At 44.7% G+C, this 18173-nt stretch overlaps 1 protein-coding gene across 2 annotated transcripts in view; it reads right to left on the bottom strand.

The window, feature by feature from the left end:
- Positions 1-18173, bottom strand: part of Susd1 (sushi domain containing 1) — a 130259-nt gene that overhangs the window by 32332 nt on the left and 79754 nt on the right. For both annotated transcript variants that reach the window (XM_029476668.2, XM_021160589.3), the window contains exons 10-12: positions 17758-17950; positions 3795-3886; positions 1969-2155 (exon numbers count right to left, since the gene is read on the bottom strand). In XM_029476668.2, the coding sequence (XP_029332528.1) occupies positions 1969-2155; positions 3795-3886; positions 17758-17950 (472 nt within the window). The remainder of the gene's footprint in view (positions 1-1968; positions 2156-3794; positions 3887-17757; positions 17951-18173) is intronic.

The following is an 18173-nucleotide window of genomic DNA, read 5'->3' as shown; positions in this document are numbered from 1 at the left end:
CTCTAAGGGCATGATTGTTTTAGACAGATCTTCCAGATAGCATGTTCAAGAAGCTATTCCAAAGCTGTATATTATGGTTATTTGAGAAGCAGAACTTTTGGGAGGTGGCACAGTCATGAGAACCTTGTCATTATGATGGGTTAATCCATTCATGGGTTATCAGGGGAGTTGGTTTGAATAAAACCCAACTTTTTGTTACACTTGCTCTGTCTACCATGTGATACCCTCTGTCAGGCCATGGCTGAGCAGGAAAATGCTAACCCAATGCTGCCCTCCCAGTCCACAGGCTTCCCAACATCCAAAAGCTATTCTTTGTAAATATGTGGTCGGTTGTAGCAACAGGGAGCAGAATAAGACATGGTGTAACAATCACACTTCCAAATACTCACAGGAAACCACAGACAGAGGTTATCCCAGAAAGAGGTGATAGCAAATGGAAAAGCCTTCATTGGGACAAGTCTGACCTCTTTAAGAAAAAGCAAGAAGGTGAGGGAGAGACAGCTGGTGCCTGGTGAGAAAGAAGATGAGGAGGAAGTGAATTCAAGAAGGTGGTCCAGGGAGGCTGAGGGAAGAGGATGGATCACACTAATGAAGCCAACCTGGGCTACAGAGAGAGAGAGAGTATGAGGCCAACCCAAGGGTATAGAGTGCCATGAAATAAACATCAGCAATAAGCAAGCAAACAAACAAACAAACCCAGAAATCTACTGCAGGAGTCCAAGCAAGCAGTTCCTGCTAGGATCGAGTCTGTAGAGTTGAAGACAAAGACAGAAATATTTGATTGAAATCAACAGGGTTTAACTGATTAGAAATTTAGGAATCAGATAGACAATTAAGACTCTTGGCTTGGCCAGCTAATCAGGAGAATTCCAGGAACTGAGTTAAGAAAATTGACATAATTTTCATGCATTTAGAAGTAAGAAAAGAGGCGCAAATTTTAAAATTCTGTTTAATTTGTCTAGTATGGTCAAAGGTGTATGTTTAGAAGGCAGGTAGATAAGTTTGAATCCAAAGAGGTTGGGCTTAAAGGTACAGATCTGGGGACTGTCAGTATTAAGAAGCCATTAGTTATAGCCATGAGGTCAGAGATACTACCTAGGCAGAAAGATAATGCAAAGGAAGAGAGGGAGGCAGAGGAAGGAGCCATAGAAATAATTGAGCCAACCAAAAACACAGAGACAAGGATTTTCAACTGAGCCTAGAGCTCACCAATTCAGTGAGCCCAGCGAGCCTTGGAGTCTGCCCGTCTCTGACCCCAACACTGAGTTACACACCTTTTTATGTAAGTGCCAAGTAACAGACCACAGGACCCCAACACTTGTTTGTACAGCAAGCAATTTGCCCACTGAGCCATTTCACTACCCTTAGAACGCTAGTTTAATGTGTTACTAGAGACGAGTAATGAGAAAACTCTTTTTTAGGTATGAAATGCTTGACGTGTTTGTCGTTACTGTTGCTTGCTGTTGCTGCTGCTGCTGCTGCTGCTGTTGCTGCTGCTGCTGCTGTTGCTGCTGCTGCTGCTGCTGCTGCTGCTGCTGCTGCTGCTGCTGCTGTTGCTGCTGTTGCTGCTGCTGCTGCTGCTGCTGTTTGATTTATCTGGGGGATTTGGCCCGGGCTGACCTCAAACTTGCTATGAACTCCTCCTAATCTTGTCTTCACCTCCCAAACACTATGATTACAGGCATGAAACACCATGCCTGGCTGGAACATTTTAAATGTTTCAAACACCCAGAAGGGACTTAACTCACAGGCTTACACTATTTAAATTTAATTGACATTTTGTTTCAGATAAGGAAACACTGCTGGACAGCTGCCAACCTCTCTGCAGCTCTCTCCCATTCTCCGATTCCATGTGCTTCCTCCCTTCTCTCCAGCAGGCTTCCTTTACCATGACAGAAAGCAACAGTGTTCCCTATCTGCACCTTATCAACAATGCTATTACCTCAAATGCTGTTATTCAAGATTTACCTGTGATCTGGGTTGTCAGGTAGATGACCACAGGAAGTGCCGAAGACAGAGCCTGAAGGCTAATATTGTAGCTGGTGCCTTGATGCAGGTCCAGGCATATCTCAGGGTCCTGGCTGCTGCTGGTTGTATTGAAGACCATTTCCTGGACAAATGCCTTCTGATACCATCTCTGGCCCCAAATGTGGAACTGAAAGATGAAAAGTTCACAGGGTGAAACATTCTGAATGCCTTGAGACCTACACTTTTTCCAGGGTTCTCTTCCTTTCCCCATCTTCCCCCTCGCTATAAAGTTTTTTTTTTTTCAAGAAGTAAATGCAACAATAAGCTAATAGTAAAATTTCAACATTATACATGTTTTGTACATATGGTGATTATAATACCATGAGGATAATACATATACTTATAATAAAACACACACAAATAGATGATTATATAACTATAATCTCAGCCCCTGGGCATCTTGATTTTTTTTAAAATTTTTATATTTTATTTATGTGTGTAGAGAGTGAGTATGTGCACCTGTGTGCAGATGTCTACAGAGGCCAAAAGAGGACATTGAATCCCCTGGAGAGAGGATTCCAGGCCAGTGTGAGGGGCTGGGTGGAGGTGAGGGGACTGGGAACCAAACTAGGTCCTCAGCAAGAACAGCAGACTCTCTGAAGCTCTGAGCTGTCCCCTTTAGGCCTGAGTGATTTACGTCAGGCTGGCCACATAGAAAGCCCAAGGCCAACCTAGAATGCATAGTGAAACCATCTCAAATAGATGGCAAGATGGCTCAGAGGGTAAGAACACTGACTGCTCTTCTTGAAGGTCCTGAGTTCAAATCCCAGCAACCACATGGTGGCTCACAACCACCTGTAATGAGATCTGACGCCCTCTTCTGGTGCATCTGAAAACAGCTATACTTATCTATAATAATTAATACATCTTTTTTTAAAAACAGAAGTTTGTAAGTGCAAAATAAAATATTTTTTTTTTAAAAAAGAAAGAAAATAAGATAGAAGAGCAACACTCAGGGGCCCTACATAGCTGGTTGGTCTTTTTTATCCCATGCATTTATAGCATGGAAGCCAACTAGCAAAATGACAGGAGCCAGGAATGTTCTCCTAGAGAGAAAATTTGGAATCTGAACCAGGAACCACTGACTAGGGTACTCCTTTTTTGTAACATCCAATAACTGAAGAGAAGTCCCCTCTTTCCCCATGATCTCCCTTCCTTCAGTGGTCATCGATCTTCACAGATTCTCTGTGACTGTCCAGGCAACACACACACACACAAAGTCTGGTCTCTGCAGAGATACCGGTGTGACCAAAGGTCACTGCACTCCTACCAGAGACTCTGCCTACGTATTGACTCTGCACCAAGATACACAACTCTAGAAAATTCCACACTTTCTCACCACTCCTGAGTAGTCTGTCCTCTGGCAAACAGCAGAAGTGGCTGCCCCCATGCTTCTTAGCCAGTCATCATGACACATCTCTGCCAACAGCAGCTACAAACATAGTTTTTAGTCATATGTTTTTTTTAAAAAAAATGTTTTTTAGATTTATTTTATTTTGTATACAAGTGTTTTGCCTGCATGTATGTATGTGGATGTATACATGGCTGCTGCCCACAGAGGTCAGAAAAGGGCATTGAATTTCCTGGAAATGGAGTTACAGATGGTGGGGAGCTGCCAGGAGAGTGCTGGGTGTTGAACCTGGGTCCTCTGAAGGAGCAGCTGAGCCATCTCTTAACAGCTGAACCATCTCTCCAGCCCCTAGATGTTTTAGACCTTCCACGCAGTGCACATATCTGCAAGTTAGGTGAATTTTAGAAAAACTTACTAAGTACATCTCTAGTGCATCAGCTGTCTTGAGGCTGCTCCATCTCAGGCAGGTATCATTATATACCGAAATATTAGCGATGGTCTGTTTTGCTGCAGAGGGGAAAGAGAGAACTGAATTTACACTGTATGGAGAAAACAAAACAAAGCAAAACACAAAACCACTAACTTTGCATTGAAATATTTCCTAGGAAGAGCATTTACATAGGGTGAATTCAGCAGTATTTTGATTCAGAAGCCAGAGGCAGCAGTTTTCAAGAAACACCGTGTTCCTGCTCAAGCAAATGAGTTCTGATGAGGATTTAGGAACCAGAGATGTCCAGCCAGAACCGTCTTAAAATGTTTAGGTTAGACACCGACGACCCCCTTGGTTTACTAGGTTTAAGTTAGAAGTCATTGCCCTGGGCTTTGAAGATCATTTGGACAAAATAAGTATCGGTTTGAAATTCTGAAGAGAGGGAAGAGTCACTCTGAGGAACTGAAAACTGCCATTGCAAGCAACCCGGCCTTCTGTGACTCCTGTGGCTTCCCCTGACTTGCATTTCCCCACATCATGGTCTCAAAATCTGCTCAGTTTCAGGGTCCTCGATCCAAAGGCACAGCCACGTAGGATTTGTCCCCGAGGCACAGCTACCTGAGCACTTCCTGGAAATCCTGATACCGGAGGTGACTTCAGTGATGGCTGTCCCTAGACAGGAAATATCACCGCTGGAAGGCTAAGCAGTTACAGTGGAGCACTGCAGTGATTAAAGTTTAAAAGACACCCCAAAGAAAGGCCCACGGGAAGCAGGGCTATGTGGAGCAAACCCTGGCCTGACTGGTTCCTGTGAATGAAGCTGAGTTGGTTTGGGTTAAGCATGTTTACAATGAGAGAAAACCTGCTTCACAAGTCAGAACCTCACTTCAGATGCTGCAAGGCAGAGCAGGTAGGGAAGAAGCTCGGGTCTGCGGGACACAACCCCATTCCCGGGTAAGCGGAAGACGGTGGTGGAGATTAATGGCCCAAGAGACCGGGGTCTCTGGACACTTCAAACTGCAAATGATATTTAATGCTAGGACTAATGTTCTTGCTTGCTGTGTTTTTGTGGTACTAGGGTTCAATCTGAGACTCACATGTGCTAGTACTCATCCTGCTACCAAGCTACATCCCTGGTCAATAATGCCAGTCTGAACAGTACTATGCCACCAGTTTGAGATCACACAAGAAGTAGAAAGCTTTCCAACTCTCTCGGTGTTGATTCACAACTCCTAAGCTGTACAGAGGACCGCAAGCCAAACACCAAACTGTCTATGCCAAATTCACTTGTTAAAGTACACACAGAAGAAAAGTAAAAAAAAAAAAAAAAAAAAAACAAAAAAACAGCAAATAGGGCCTGGAGAGATGGCTCGGGAGTTAAGAGCAGTTGGTGGTCCTGCAGAGTTCCTAGGTTCGATTCCCAACATCCACACACGGTGCCTCACACGCATCTCTAACTTCTGTCCTAGGGAATCCAACACCCTCTCCTAATGTCCGTGCACACCAGGAACATGCATGGTACAATACATACATTCTGGTAAACACTCGGACATACAAAATTTTAATTTAATTTATTTATTTTGATATTTTTGAGATAGGATCTCAATGCATAGACCAGGCTAGACTCATAGAGATCTACCTGCTTCTGCCTTCTAAGTGCTGGGATTAAAGGTGTGTGTCACCACACCCAGGTTTGTTTTTATGTAAAATTTTATGTATATATCAGCAAACAGAGGTGAGTAGTAGTTCACAAAACAAACCATCATGACCAAGAAAAAGTTATTCTCAGAATACATGATCATTATTGGAGATGCTATTAGTAGATAAAAGAGACCACGTGGTTACTTTCACATTCATAAATATACTCCTGACTTAAAATCCTGGTTTACAAGGACTCAACTTCTCAGAAGCCCTTTAGTTTAGTCATGTTTATGAGAATTTACCATGCTAAATAATAATTGGTAAAATAATTAAGCAGTTTCTTATAAAGTTACCAACAATACAAGGATGTCTGGTCTCCAGGATGTTATTTGTCCATTAGTCAGGACATTCTAGACCAAAAACAATGAGGTACAAATACTGCAATGAAAGTGGGAAAGGGTCGTAACTGGCAGGAACTCTCAGCGAATAAATCAAATACCAAGCTGCCCGAAGACAATAGAAAAACAAGACAAGATAACAGAAGCTTGGTAAACTGCATCCAGAGAGATGACCATGAAGGCAGTCGCTTTCTTTCTGTCTACAAGGCAAAGCAAGATCAGATGGATGGACCCCCACAGATGTCAGATCCCAGATCCTGGGACTGATGGCTGCTGGACCAGCAAGGCCTTGGTGGGATGACTGATCCAGAGAGACTAGTCTGGATTATCCGCCAGGCTCAGTGGAATAACAAGGATCTTTAGAAATCAGCTGATAGGATTAGTGTTTAAGAAAGGTGAAATTGGGAGTGAGAGGTGGGGCGAAGAAAGCTCAGGAATGTGCTTGCTGTGAAACCTTGAGAGCCTCTGTCCGGAGCCCCAGCACCTATGAAAAAGCCAGGTGAATGCATCTGTGACCACAGCACCAGGTAGGCGTGGGCAGGAGATGGGCAGATCTCTGCCATTCATCTGTCTGTCTAGCTGAATCAGTGAGCTCCAGGTTCAGTGAGACTCTGACTAAAAGACAAGGCGGGAAGGATTGAGGGACTCTGGCCTCCACGTGCATGGGTATGAACACGCACACACAAACACACATACACACCAGGCAGAAAGGAAGAAACGGGGAGCAGGAGGGGGAAGACGAATAGGAGGAAGGAGAGGAGGAGGGGCATGGGGGCAGGCACCTGGCATCCTGGCACTGAGTGAGGTGATGGAGAGCGGCAGGCCAGAGTGGACTGTGCAGGGAGACTCTGTGCCTGACATAATGCTGTAAGGACAGGGTAAACCAATGGAAGGTGGGACCAAAGCTAATCGGACCCTGAAGACTAAGAGTAAGGAAATTGAGCCTCCCTTCTGTTCCTTAAAGGCACATGCGCCTGTCCACACTCTGGCTGCAGCCCAGTGAAACGGATTTCAAGTGTCTGACTTCCACAGCTATGTGACAGTCAACTGTGGTGTTTTAGGCCACCAGGTTTTCAGTAACGTATCAAACCAGGAACAGGAAACTAATCCAAGTGACAAAACACAAAACCAAAAACCCAACGGAAGGACATAGCATTGAAACTAATGCCAAGTAAGAAAAATCTAATAGAAATATCAAAACACCAGCCGATGTGATGGCATGGCACATGGCTTTAATTCCAGGACTTTAAGTTCAAGGCCAGCCTGCTAAACAAAGCGAATTCTAGGACAGCAAGAGGTACACACAGAGAAACACTGTCCTGAAAAACCAAAGAGAAGAAAAGAGCGTGGTGTGGGGAGGAGGAGGAGGAAGTGGAACGGGAAGAGGAAGAGGAGGAGGAAAAGGAAGAAGAGGAGGAAGGGGAGGAGGAGGAAGAAGAGGAGGAGGAGACAACAAGGTTTTAAAAATGTTGAGATGACTCAGCAGTTAAGAGCATTGACTGCTCTTCCAGAGGTCCTGAGTTCAATTCCCAGCAACCCTATGGTGGCTCACCACCATGTGTTAATGGGATCCAATGCCCTCTTCTGGTGCGTCTGAAGACAGCGACAGTGTATTCATATACATAAAATAAATAAATCTTTTTTAAAATGTTGTTAAAGGATATAAAAGAAAATAATGCACAGAGAGACGTCATGAGTGGGAAGACTGAGGAAACCACAGGACAAAGTAGAACCAGATGAAACAAGTTTGGCACATTCGATACACAGAAAATAATCACTGCTAAATTTCTTTGGAAAGATTAATGAGAAAAAGTAAACTGGCAGCTGGGGGTAGGGGGGTAGGGGAAGAGGGATCAATCCACAAGGAACATGACCAGATACAATAAAACTATAAGGGGCTGGAAGTAACAGCCCCAGTGTTAGGCAGCTCTGTAACTCCAACTACAGGGGACTCCAATGCCCCCTCTGGCCTCTGAGGGAACTGCACTCACATGCACACACCCACACACATAAACCTAATTGCAAATAAAACCTAAACAAAAATATAGGAATATCTCTCAATTTTCTTTGTCATGGCCTCTTTAAGATATTGTTTTTGATATTAAACCAAAGATATATCCTTGTACTATGATTTTCAATGGTTCATACTTTTAAAAGAACAATCCCCCTTTCAAAACCTATCTTTGTGGTTTTGTGGGAGGTTTTACCCCTCTGGAGTGATATCAGACACAATCAGAATGCTGGAGTAGCTAAGCATTTTACTGTTAGTAAAAGAATCAAGTAACTGACCAATGGAAAAGGAAGAATCAATAAGCAGGCCTTTCTACTCAGGAGTTTTTTGTTTTTGTTTTTGTTTTTGTTTTTTGAGACAGGGTTTCTCTGTGTAGCCCTGGCTGTCCTGGAACTCACTCTATAGACCAGACTGGCCTTGAACTCAGAAATCCACCTGCCTCTGCTTCCCAAGTGCTAGGATTAAAGGCGTGCACCACCACTGCTGGGCTCTCAGGAGACGTTATAGATGAAAAAAATGGCACTTCAAATCAGTGGATAAGCAATATTAGATTTCTACCTTGATATAACTGGAAAAAAATGTTTTCAACAGGAACAAGATTTATTTTAAAAATATACTATAGAATATATAAAAGAATAGTTCTATAATCCTAGGTAGAAAAGAAACACTAAGAAAACGAAAAACTAATTTTAAAATTATTCTTAATTTATGTGTATGATGTTTGCCTGCATGTGTGTTTGAGTACCATGTAAGTGTTTGGTGCCCAGGGAGGTCAGAAGAGGATTTTGGATCTCCTGAGGCTGGAGTTACAGGTGGTTGTGAGCTGCCATGTGGGTGCTGGAAACCAAACTGGGGTCCTCTGAAGCACTGAGACATCTCTCCAGCCCCTAAAATCTAATTTAAAAAAAACCTGAAGAAAGTTAACTTTTCTGCGTGGCAAATGACACAGTGCCCGAGTCTGAAAGACAAGACACAGGGGTGGTGCTGGGAAGAGTGAGGCCCCTGGAGCAGGAGTCTGAATTCACTCCCACGGGCTCATGCTCTGAACACTCACTCCTGACTGGTGCTGATGCAGGGGGGTTGCTATAGGGCTCTTAAATCTGGCTGGCTGACTGGCTAGGCATGGTGGTTCATACCTTGAATCCCAGCACTTGGGAGGGAGAGACAGGTAGATTCCTGAGTCTGAGGCCAGTCTGGTCTATACAGTGATTTCCAGGACAGACAAGGCTATACAAAGAAACCCCATCTCAAAAGTAAAACTGAACTAGACAGACAGACATAAACCTGACTGGCTGAAGTAGGCCACAGCTGTGTAAGCTACAGCCTGGCCCTACCTTCCAGCTGCTCTCTGCTCTGGTTCAGCGAGCATCACAGTGAACGATGCTCTGCCATGCCCTCTCCACCATGAGGGACAGAAGCTTCTGTGTGTTACTAAGGATGGAACCCAGGGTCTTCTATCCAGCACTAGGATGGAGCTACACCCTCAGCTCAGTATTTCTTTAAACTGCACTCCACATTTTCCAGCTTCTCCTGTGAGTCACAGAACCACACCAGGAAACTTGGTAAGGTTGAGTGGGTTCAGAGACCCCAGCACCCTCTGAGGATGAGAGGCCAAATCTTTTAAGTTCAGGCTTCATTTTAGAGAACCTGACTTAAGTTTGAACTCAGGTAAACTAACAGGCTGGTACCTAGCACTAGTTTCCAAGTTGCTCCCCAACAAAACCTGAGCCTAGCCCCAGTCTCTAGGTTAATCCTCAACAAGACCAATGTTTCCAGGTTACTCCCTCAAGAAACCTGCACCCAGGTACCAAGCCCACCCCTTGCCTAACGACTACCAATGCAGAGGGGAGCAGAAGTTAAGTTTATGATATGACTCCCAGCACCAGCCAATTGTGTTAAAGGCCACAGCAGCTTTCCAATGAGATGCTTGCACATGCTTCCCTGCTTGCTGCTTACTATAAAGCCTTGCCCCATAGACATTTGGGGCTCCCCCCACCATCACCAAAACAGTCCTGCGTGACGGTTGTGTGTTAGGGGTGAGGGCAAGCTAGTTTGAATAGAATAAAGACCCCGCTGTGAGTTGCTTCAGACTGGGTCCTGGGTGTGTTTTGGAGGACCACTAACAGTTCCCTGGCACAACAAGGACAGTAGGAATCTCCCTGCTCCCTACCAAGATTCCTGGCCCAGAACACACGACCACAAAGGGCTATGACCAATGGTCACATCACCCAAAACAGAGTTCTCCATGCTAATGCAGTATTGAGAGGCCTTGAGGGTTTAGCCAATAAACTTCCCTTCCTGGACATTCCTTCCTGTAAAAGGCATTTCATCTCTGGTCTACCTTGAGGAGGCGGTATGCACCCATTTTCCTCCATGAACCATAATAAACAGTTTGACACCAAGGACTGTCTCTTTCATCAAGAGCCACTGTGGGGAACATGGATAAAGCCTGAGACCTTTGAGTGACAGTATAAGCAGCCGGTGGCGATGACAGGTAGGACCAATCTGAGGTATACATGGGCAAAGACAAGGTCACAGGAGAGACGCCTGACCGTAAGGCAACTCGAGGGTTCACAGATGTCAAAATGTGGAAATGAGTGTCCGAAATCCAGTAAGACACACTATACCGTGCATATTAATAACATCAGTTTTTCAAGGGGGAAAATTTGATATCTTTCAATTATATGCAAATTAGTAAATCAGACACTTTTAAACCATGGGATTTTTATCCTCTCAAAAAGAATGGGATAAAAATATATGAACTGGGGAGAAAGTATGTCTATAAGAATATTGCAAGGACAAATAAAATAAAAAAAGAAAGAAGAATAAAATATTCTAGGAAAATTCCCCATCATCTTTGCTACTGGAAGTGCTGTTTATGAGCTCCTGAAGTCTCCGGGTCCCTGGCCACCTCTCCATTCTCTCTTTCTCCACCCACTAGGTCTATCTAATCTAGACTAATGGAGCTGAAAAACCAGACCTGCAAGAATGTCTCACAGGAGACAAAAATCTGGCTCTCAGTTCAGCTTCTTTGGAACCTGGCTTTTCCTTCTTACTGTGGGAGAGGGGCTCTGAGGAATATCAGGCATTTCTTCCCCTCCTTCAGCAGTACCCCACAAAGAACCGGGAGCTCCGGGGAGCCTGGGGTGGGGTGGGGCGGGGTTCTTTTACTTCTTTGTGCTCCCAATGAGGAGGAGGGTGACAATTACAGCTGTCCTGGTCATTTAATTAAGCCATCAGCAGTAAGGAGAAAGCCAAGCAACTGATGGTACCCAAGTGGAAAGAAGTGCCATAAGGTTTGGCTTCCACTTAGTGATGGTGGGAACTCATTGTTGACTTTACAGGGTCTGTCCTGGAGACTCACTGAGGGAGGATTACCCAGCTACTAGGCATGCCCAGAAACAACTGTCTTGATTGGGTTAACTAATATGACAAGCTCCATCTTAACTGCATACGGGGCCACTCCACAGATGGGGTGCCTGCACTGCATAAAATGGAGTCAGAGACCTGAGGACCTCCGTGTGCAGTCATCCCCCTCTGTGCCGGGCTGTTGGTGTGATGTTCGCAGCGGCTTCAAGCCTCTGCTGCCTTGACTTCCCCACCATGATGTACTGCACCCTTCTACTGGAGCCAGAATAAAGCCTTTCGCCCTTATGTTGCTTTTTACCAGAGTGTTTTAACACTGCAACAGCAAAACACATTAATTACATGCTCTTAACGTACATTTGACTTAGGGGGAGGAGTCATTCACCATGTAAGTGTAGCAAAAATACAGAGGCGGTATAACACGTCATTAGGTAAGATTAAGTAATGCTTAGCATTTTACAGATGGAACCACAGACTGGTTTTCCACATGAATTAACCCTTCCAGTGTTATCACAAACGCACGGGGTAAGTACTACCAGTCCTACATTCACAGCTAAGATAACTAAGGCGTCTGTCTACAGGATAAGTAACTTACTCACACACATCATATTTGAATTTAGACAGACTGGTTCCAGGGGAACGCTGCCAAACCACCTGAAATCAACCACGGGAATCCCAAAAGAAGAAAACTTACAGAAAAGAAAGTAATGTATGAAGTACAGAAGAGAAGGGGGATGGGTCCAGGTGGAAAGATTTGAACCAGTAAGACACAGAGACGGAAACTCAGCACTTAGATCACAGATATCAGAGCTCTGCTCCATCCGAGGGAAACCATGGTCCCTCAAATCTGAATCTCTCTACACATTCTCCAAAATATTCTTCAGGTCAAATGGAGGAGCAAATAAAACAACATGAGAACAATGTTGCTGGGCTGGGAACACGGCTCAGTGAGTGAAGTGTGTACTGGGCCAGCATCACCCTGAGGTCACGTCCCCAGAACCTGGGTACAAGCCAGTAATAGTAGCTTTTATCTGTAATGCCAAGAGTGGGAGGTGGATTCTGAAGGTGGGCTGCTCACTGACACTGGCTCTCATCCTTTTGGACCACCCCGGGTATCCAAAAACAGTGCGCTGTCTCAAAATACAAGGTGGAGAGAGGTAATCAAGACGTCCACACCAGCCTGGTCTGTACACGGGCACACACACACACACACACACACACACACACACAGCTGTCATCCTACTAACTGGAAAGCAGAGAGAACACAGCAATCTTAAAAGCACCATTAAACAAACAAACAAACAAACAAACAAACAGAGTATTAAATTCCAGCCACTTTTTTTTTTTTTTTGTGCGAGCTGTGTGGCAGGCAGGGAGCTAGAGACCTTCACAGAGAGAGAGAAATGCCATTTTCAGTGTGAAAACATGGGGACAGACCAGAGTGAAACAGTCTTGGCTACAGAGAAAGGAAAGGTAGGACATATCAAGGTGCTGGGAACCAGCGGAAGTCACTGTCCCTGGCAAAGAAAAGGCAAAGAAGAAAGAAGCGCATACAGGTGTCCTGGGAGTGTAAGTGTCGACAGGAAGAAACTTAGTGCAAGATCCCACGGAGCAGAAAACCCTAAACTAGAACAGAAGATTTCATGCTCAACCAAGTACAAAACAGAAAAGAAATGCTTCTTTACAGCAACTGCACTTCACCCCTTGACGGAAGAGGGCGCTCTGAACCCGGGAATCTCGTTAGCTACCGCGGCGGGCGGTGACTCCATAGACAACCACAGAGTCCGCTCAAAAACAAGGTTCTATGAACAAAACCTTGCAGCTTAGGCACACTACCGTTTTGGAAATCCACAAATGAGGGAAAAAAAAAAACACAATAAATAATCGTTTGAGGATAGGAAGAAAAATATCTCCAGTCAGAAAATTAACTAAGAACAGAAATGGGCATAAAGCAGGAAGGGACTGAAAGAGAAGTGTCTGAACTCAGAAAATAAATGAAAGAGAAGGACAAACCGGTGTTAGAAATAAAAGCTGAATTTCTTGATGTCTATGAAAGAATAGAAATAGTAGAGAAAATGTAACACTAAAATGAGATCTTTCTTTTCAATTCAGGGTCTGACTATATAGCCCTGGCTGGTCTGGAACTCACTATGTAGAGGCTAGCCTCGAACTCACAGACATCTGACTGCCTCTGCCTCCAAAAGCTGGGATTAAAGGCCTATCCTAAAATGAGATCTATAAAAAAAACAAAAAGCACAAAAGGTTAAAACTGAAATATAGGCAAACGGTCCAACATATGCATAACCAGGGTGTACCAAGAGGGAGTGCGTTGCATTGAGACATAATATTTAAAAGTATAGTTCAAGATAATATGACAAAAATCAAAACACACTTGAATATAAATATTAAAAGGATATTCTAGGTACCTAAGAAGGCTGACTCAGAATAATCTCAAAACTTCTCCAAATACAATTACATTTTCAGGATAAAGGAAGAATTCTCATTCCACACCCCCCCCCCCAGCCCCCTGCACGCCCCACTCAAGGAAGTAAACAGAAAGGACAGAGGGCTAAAGGAAGCGCTTCTTGGTGAGATGAGAAGGTTAGAAATACATTGCTATAGTTTCATTCCCTGGAAAGAATGTCAGCTGCTGTTTCTTTAATGTTCCTGAATTTTTATCAAGCTTGTGCTACAAACATGACTAACCCTGCTTAAGAGAAATAAGCATGGTCCTAAGCATCCATGGGAGGGGGGCTTCCGGTCCCTGATTAGAAGCAGCCTAAAGAAAGATATCAATGTTATCCAGATATTGCCAGAAAGAATGATTAAAAAAAAAAAAATCAAGCCGGGCGTGGTGGCGCACACCTTTAGTCCCAGCACTTGGGAGGCAGAGGCAGGCGGATTTCTGAGTTCAAGGCCAGCCTGGTCTACAAAGTGAGTTCCAGGACAGCCAGGGCTACAAAGAAACCCTGTCTCGAAAAACCAAAAAAAAAAAAAAAAAAAAAAAAAACAAACCAAACAAAAACACCATGTTGAATTAAAGCTATGATTTTTATAATTGCTCTATAAACAGTGAGGTCATTTCTATTACCTAGATATATCCAGATATTTTTCAAATAGCTTAAGTTAAAGAAACTATGGAGGTGAAAGGTTCAAAGTTGAGAGTTTTTGGTTATTGTATGAAAATGTTTCTTTGGATAAATTTAGTATCTGGTTACCATGAAAGATTTCACGCTATTGGTATGCAACTACATTATCCAGAGACAAATTGAGGTCCATCACTGTCTGGGCAGACTCACATTATTCTCCTGGCTCAGCTCTCCAGGGTCAAAGCTTCCAACTAGAGAGCTAAGCAGCAGTCACCAATCAGAAGCCTATGTTTCTCACCAGTGCCACAGACCCGTCACCTGGGGACTTGGGTCTCAGGTACAGTCTCTGGTTCAAGCATGCACCAGATCTCAAGTTGAAAGAAGCCGCATTACTGCAACCATACCTAAAAGAGTGACTTAAGTCACTCGCTTAAGCCAGCTCTACAGAGAGAGAGCAGCCATTTCTAATGTGTCTCTTCAGACTCAACCCATGTGCAGAGGCAATATATAAAAACAGCCCTACAAACTTCCTGTGAAGAGCTGTCCAGTGATGGGACACCCTGGAATCAGAAATCCCCACATCATGTCGAGGGCAGAACACACTTGTGAACATCCTGAAGTGGTAAAAGTCTTACCCACAATGTCTCACCTCCCTTTCTGACAGGTCTGCTAAACAGATCGCAGAATTCCAATGTTGAAATAAATGAACTCTAAGGATCTAACTAAGCCTGTGACTTGCTTTCCTAATGTAGATGCCTGGGATGATACGGATATTTGTGTTCAAGCCCCCGATGTTCAACATCACAAAGGTCAGTTCCCTTGCTAAAGTGTGCGAAAGGTGGTGGTCACTTCCTTGCCATACTCCACAAAAGCAAAGACAATTCACCGCTCATTCAGCCTCAAGGAACAGTAAATACCAGACCTGATGGACAGGAAGCTCTATTCCTTGGGTCACATTTCCTGTTGCACAGAGTTCGTGTGTCACGGGTTACTGAGCAAACACTTTGCAGTATGCTGATCTCTGCAGCCTGCGGTACTTCATGTAGCCCCGGCCTCCAAGAAGTAGGTAATAGGTTATCTGCCCACTGCTGTCTGCGGCTCAGCCTAAGACCAGCTGGATAACCCCATTGTATTGAAATCTTCTCTAAAATGACCACACTCTAATCTGTGCTGGGGGTCATCCTGGGAGTTGCCCACAACAGTAAAGACAATACTTTGCCTATTAATCCTGTGTAATCCCACGTGGCAAGGAAAATTAAGATTCGGTTTCTCACTACAAAAAGTGCATACACTGGCTGGAACCTAATATGATGAAGAGAGTGCCTGAACAGGTCACACAGCGCATGCAGGGTCTCTAAGTCGGGAATGCAGGAATAGAGGAAGTGGATATTTGATTATCAGGAAAAATGTATCCATCAGGTCAAGTTTTAGCACATTAGCATCTTGGATATGAACTATAGAATTATTTTAGCTATCTCTCCTTCTTTTCCTCTCTAACTTCCTTCCTCCCTCCCTTCTCATATCTCTACCTGCACGGACGTTGTAATTGGCCAGGAGTAGCTAAGTTGTGTGTGGCTAAAACAATACTACCCAAGTGGACTGGCAGAATCAGGTGGGCAGACCTGTGCATACTGACTCAGAACTTCTGGGATGGAACCCGTGAACCTGTGCCTAATACCTCTCCTGGTCATCCCACACTTGGTGAGATGGACAGAAATGCACTAATGTCTTGAGCGTTACAGTCTCCCGTGCAAAAGCCAAACTGCCTGCCCTCTGGCCTGCTAGGAACGAAAGTGAACAGGAAACGGGGTGGGGTCCTGACTAGGGACGAGCAGGCCCTTCATTTTGCAGCTCCTCCAGAGAGGAAACCCTGAAACTTCACTGCTAAGCCCAGAGAACTGAAGAAATGGTAGAAGGGACCCTGGCATCGTGGCCCAGTGGGAGAATGCTTGCCCAGTTTGTGTGAAGTCCTGAGTGAGTGGGTTCTCTAAGGAAAAGAAGAGAGGAGAGAGGGTAGGAGGCAGGGAGGGAGAGCGGGAAAGGTAAAGACCCCGTGTTCCTCAGCACTAGCTGGGAGCTGTGTAGTTAACATCGCTGGCCTCTATATGGCTTCCAGGAGAATCCACAAAGGAGGGGTTTCCAAGGAGCACCAAGGGGCATCATTATACCCCTACTGTGAGTCAGAATGCTGCAAACACAGTAATAAAAAAATCCAAGAGACTGGTGAACATGAAACAGTTTTTAATATACCATTATGCAGAAGGGGGAAGCCAAATCACTGATCTAGCACAAAAAAAATAGGGGTTTTAAAAATCCTGGAGAAATTTCTGTCCTCTCCTATAGGCTGGAACTTGGACTCCGTCCAAATCACCCTCATAGACCTTGGACACAAAGGCTCAGCCAATGAACAATCTGGGACATAGGGCTGCCACTCTCCCCATTTTGGATCCTGGGCTCAGTCACTTTTCTAACCCTCAGAAGCTGAGACAGACAGACCCCAGCTTCCAGTTAGGAGAGGGAGGGAGGGACCTTATGCCTCCTCTAAGGCCAATGCACTCTAGTTCATCTCATACTGAAACAGAGTGTAACGACTTATTCTTTACATGGGGCCATGCTCCTGGATGGTCCAGCTGTGAACCCTCTGGATTCAGCCAGTGCCCAGTGCAGCAGAGATAACATTTCTGTCTTCTGGAAGATTGGCAGGTCCAGCATGGCCTTGATAGGGACAGAATGACATAGTTTCTGCCCCTGGGACAGGGCCAGCAGGCGTGGGCCTCCACGAGTGTCAATGGCTGCTGTGGGCATAATGTACATATTTGATGTTCCTCCTTTGAGGAATGTCCTCCCCGTTAACATTGATGCCTCCACAATGATCAGAGACAGCACAAATCAAGGAGGTGAAGGTGTGGCTAATGTCTCAGCAAAATGGTAAATGCTGGGACCTTCAGGACAGCCCTTGAGGCTGTGGAAAAGAAAGCTAAAACCATGAGTTTGAAAATATATAATTTCCCAACTATGCAAAAACATAAGGATGTAATAATATAAATTGCATAAATGAAATATATGGGGCTTCATGAATCTAAAGGAACAAACACAGCTGCACAGTGAGCCAACTTGTCAAACAGATACTAAGGAAGGAGATAGAGAGCCATTTTGAATTTGAAACGAGAGACAGAAGCCTTACAGAATTCCCACTCTATAAAGTTGCCTGGAATCCCCACGTAGTCTCCTTGCCTGGAATCTCCTCCAGAAGTCAAAACATTGTACAAAAGGACTGATTGGTAAGATTCAAGCATCGGGAATACCAGACAAAGCTGACAGTTTATTAGAAGTAGAACGCAGGGCTCTTGACCCCATCCTCTGTGCTCCCCGAATTGTGCCGATGAACCCTCATACCTCATGTGTTATGCCCAGGAACAAAATGCAAAGGCGTCCGTGCCTACCTGTCACGGAGGTTGTTATGGTTATTTGTGCGGAGCGCGGCTCAGTGGGTCTCAGAAGGGTGATGTTTATCGTGTAATCAGTAGCGGGGTACAGGTCTAAACACACTTCCGGAGCTCGGTCTCTTGTTGTGAAGTTAAAGAGAGCAGCATGGTAGGAGCTCTCTAGATACCACCTCTGACCCAGAACCTCCACCTGCCAGACGGAAAGAGAGTGCTGCGTTAGCTTCCTGCTGGCTGCCAGATTCCTAGACTGTCAAGAAATCTCCTTCTGTTAATCTTGGTAGGATTCCCTTTAAGACAGCAAAGCTCCTGCACCTGTCCTACCCAGGACTAAGATTGAACTGCATAACCAACGACGGACAGGGAATAACAAGACGTCAGGCGGTTCTAGAGCAATCCCTTGTGCCCACTCAAAT

Source organism: Mus caroli, unplaced genomic scaffold (genome assembly GCF_978045245.1).
Source record: "Mus caroli unplaced genomic scaffold, Mus_caroli_1 scaffold_6, whole genome shotgun sequence".
Taxonomy (NCBI): domain Eukaryota; kingdom Metazoa; phylum Chordata; class Mammalia; order Rodentia; family Muridae; genus Mus; species Mus caroli.
This window is presented reverse-complemented; position numbering and strand designations above follow the sequence as displayed.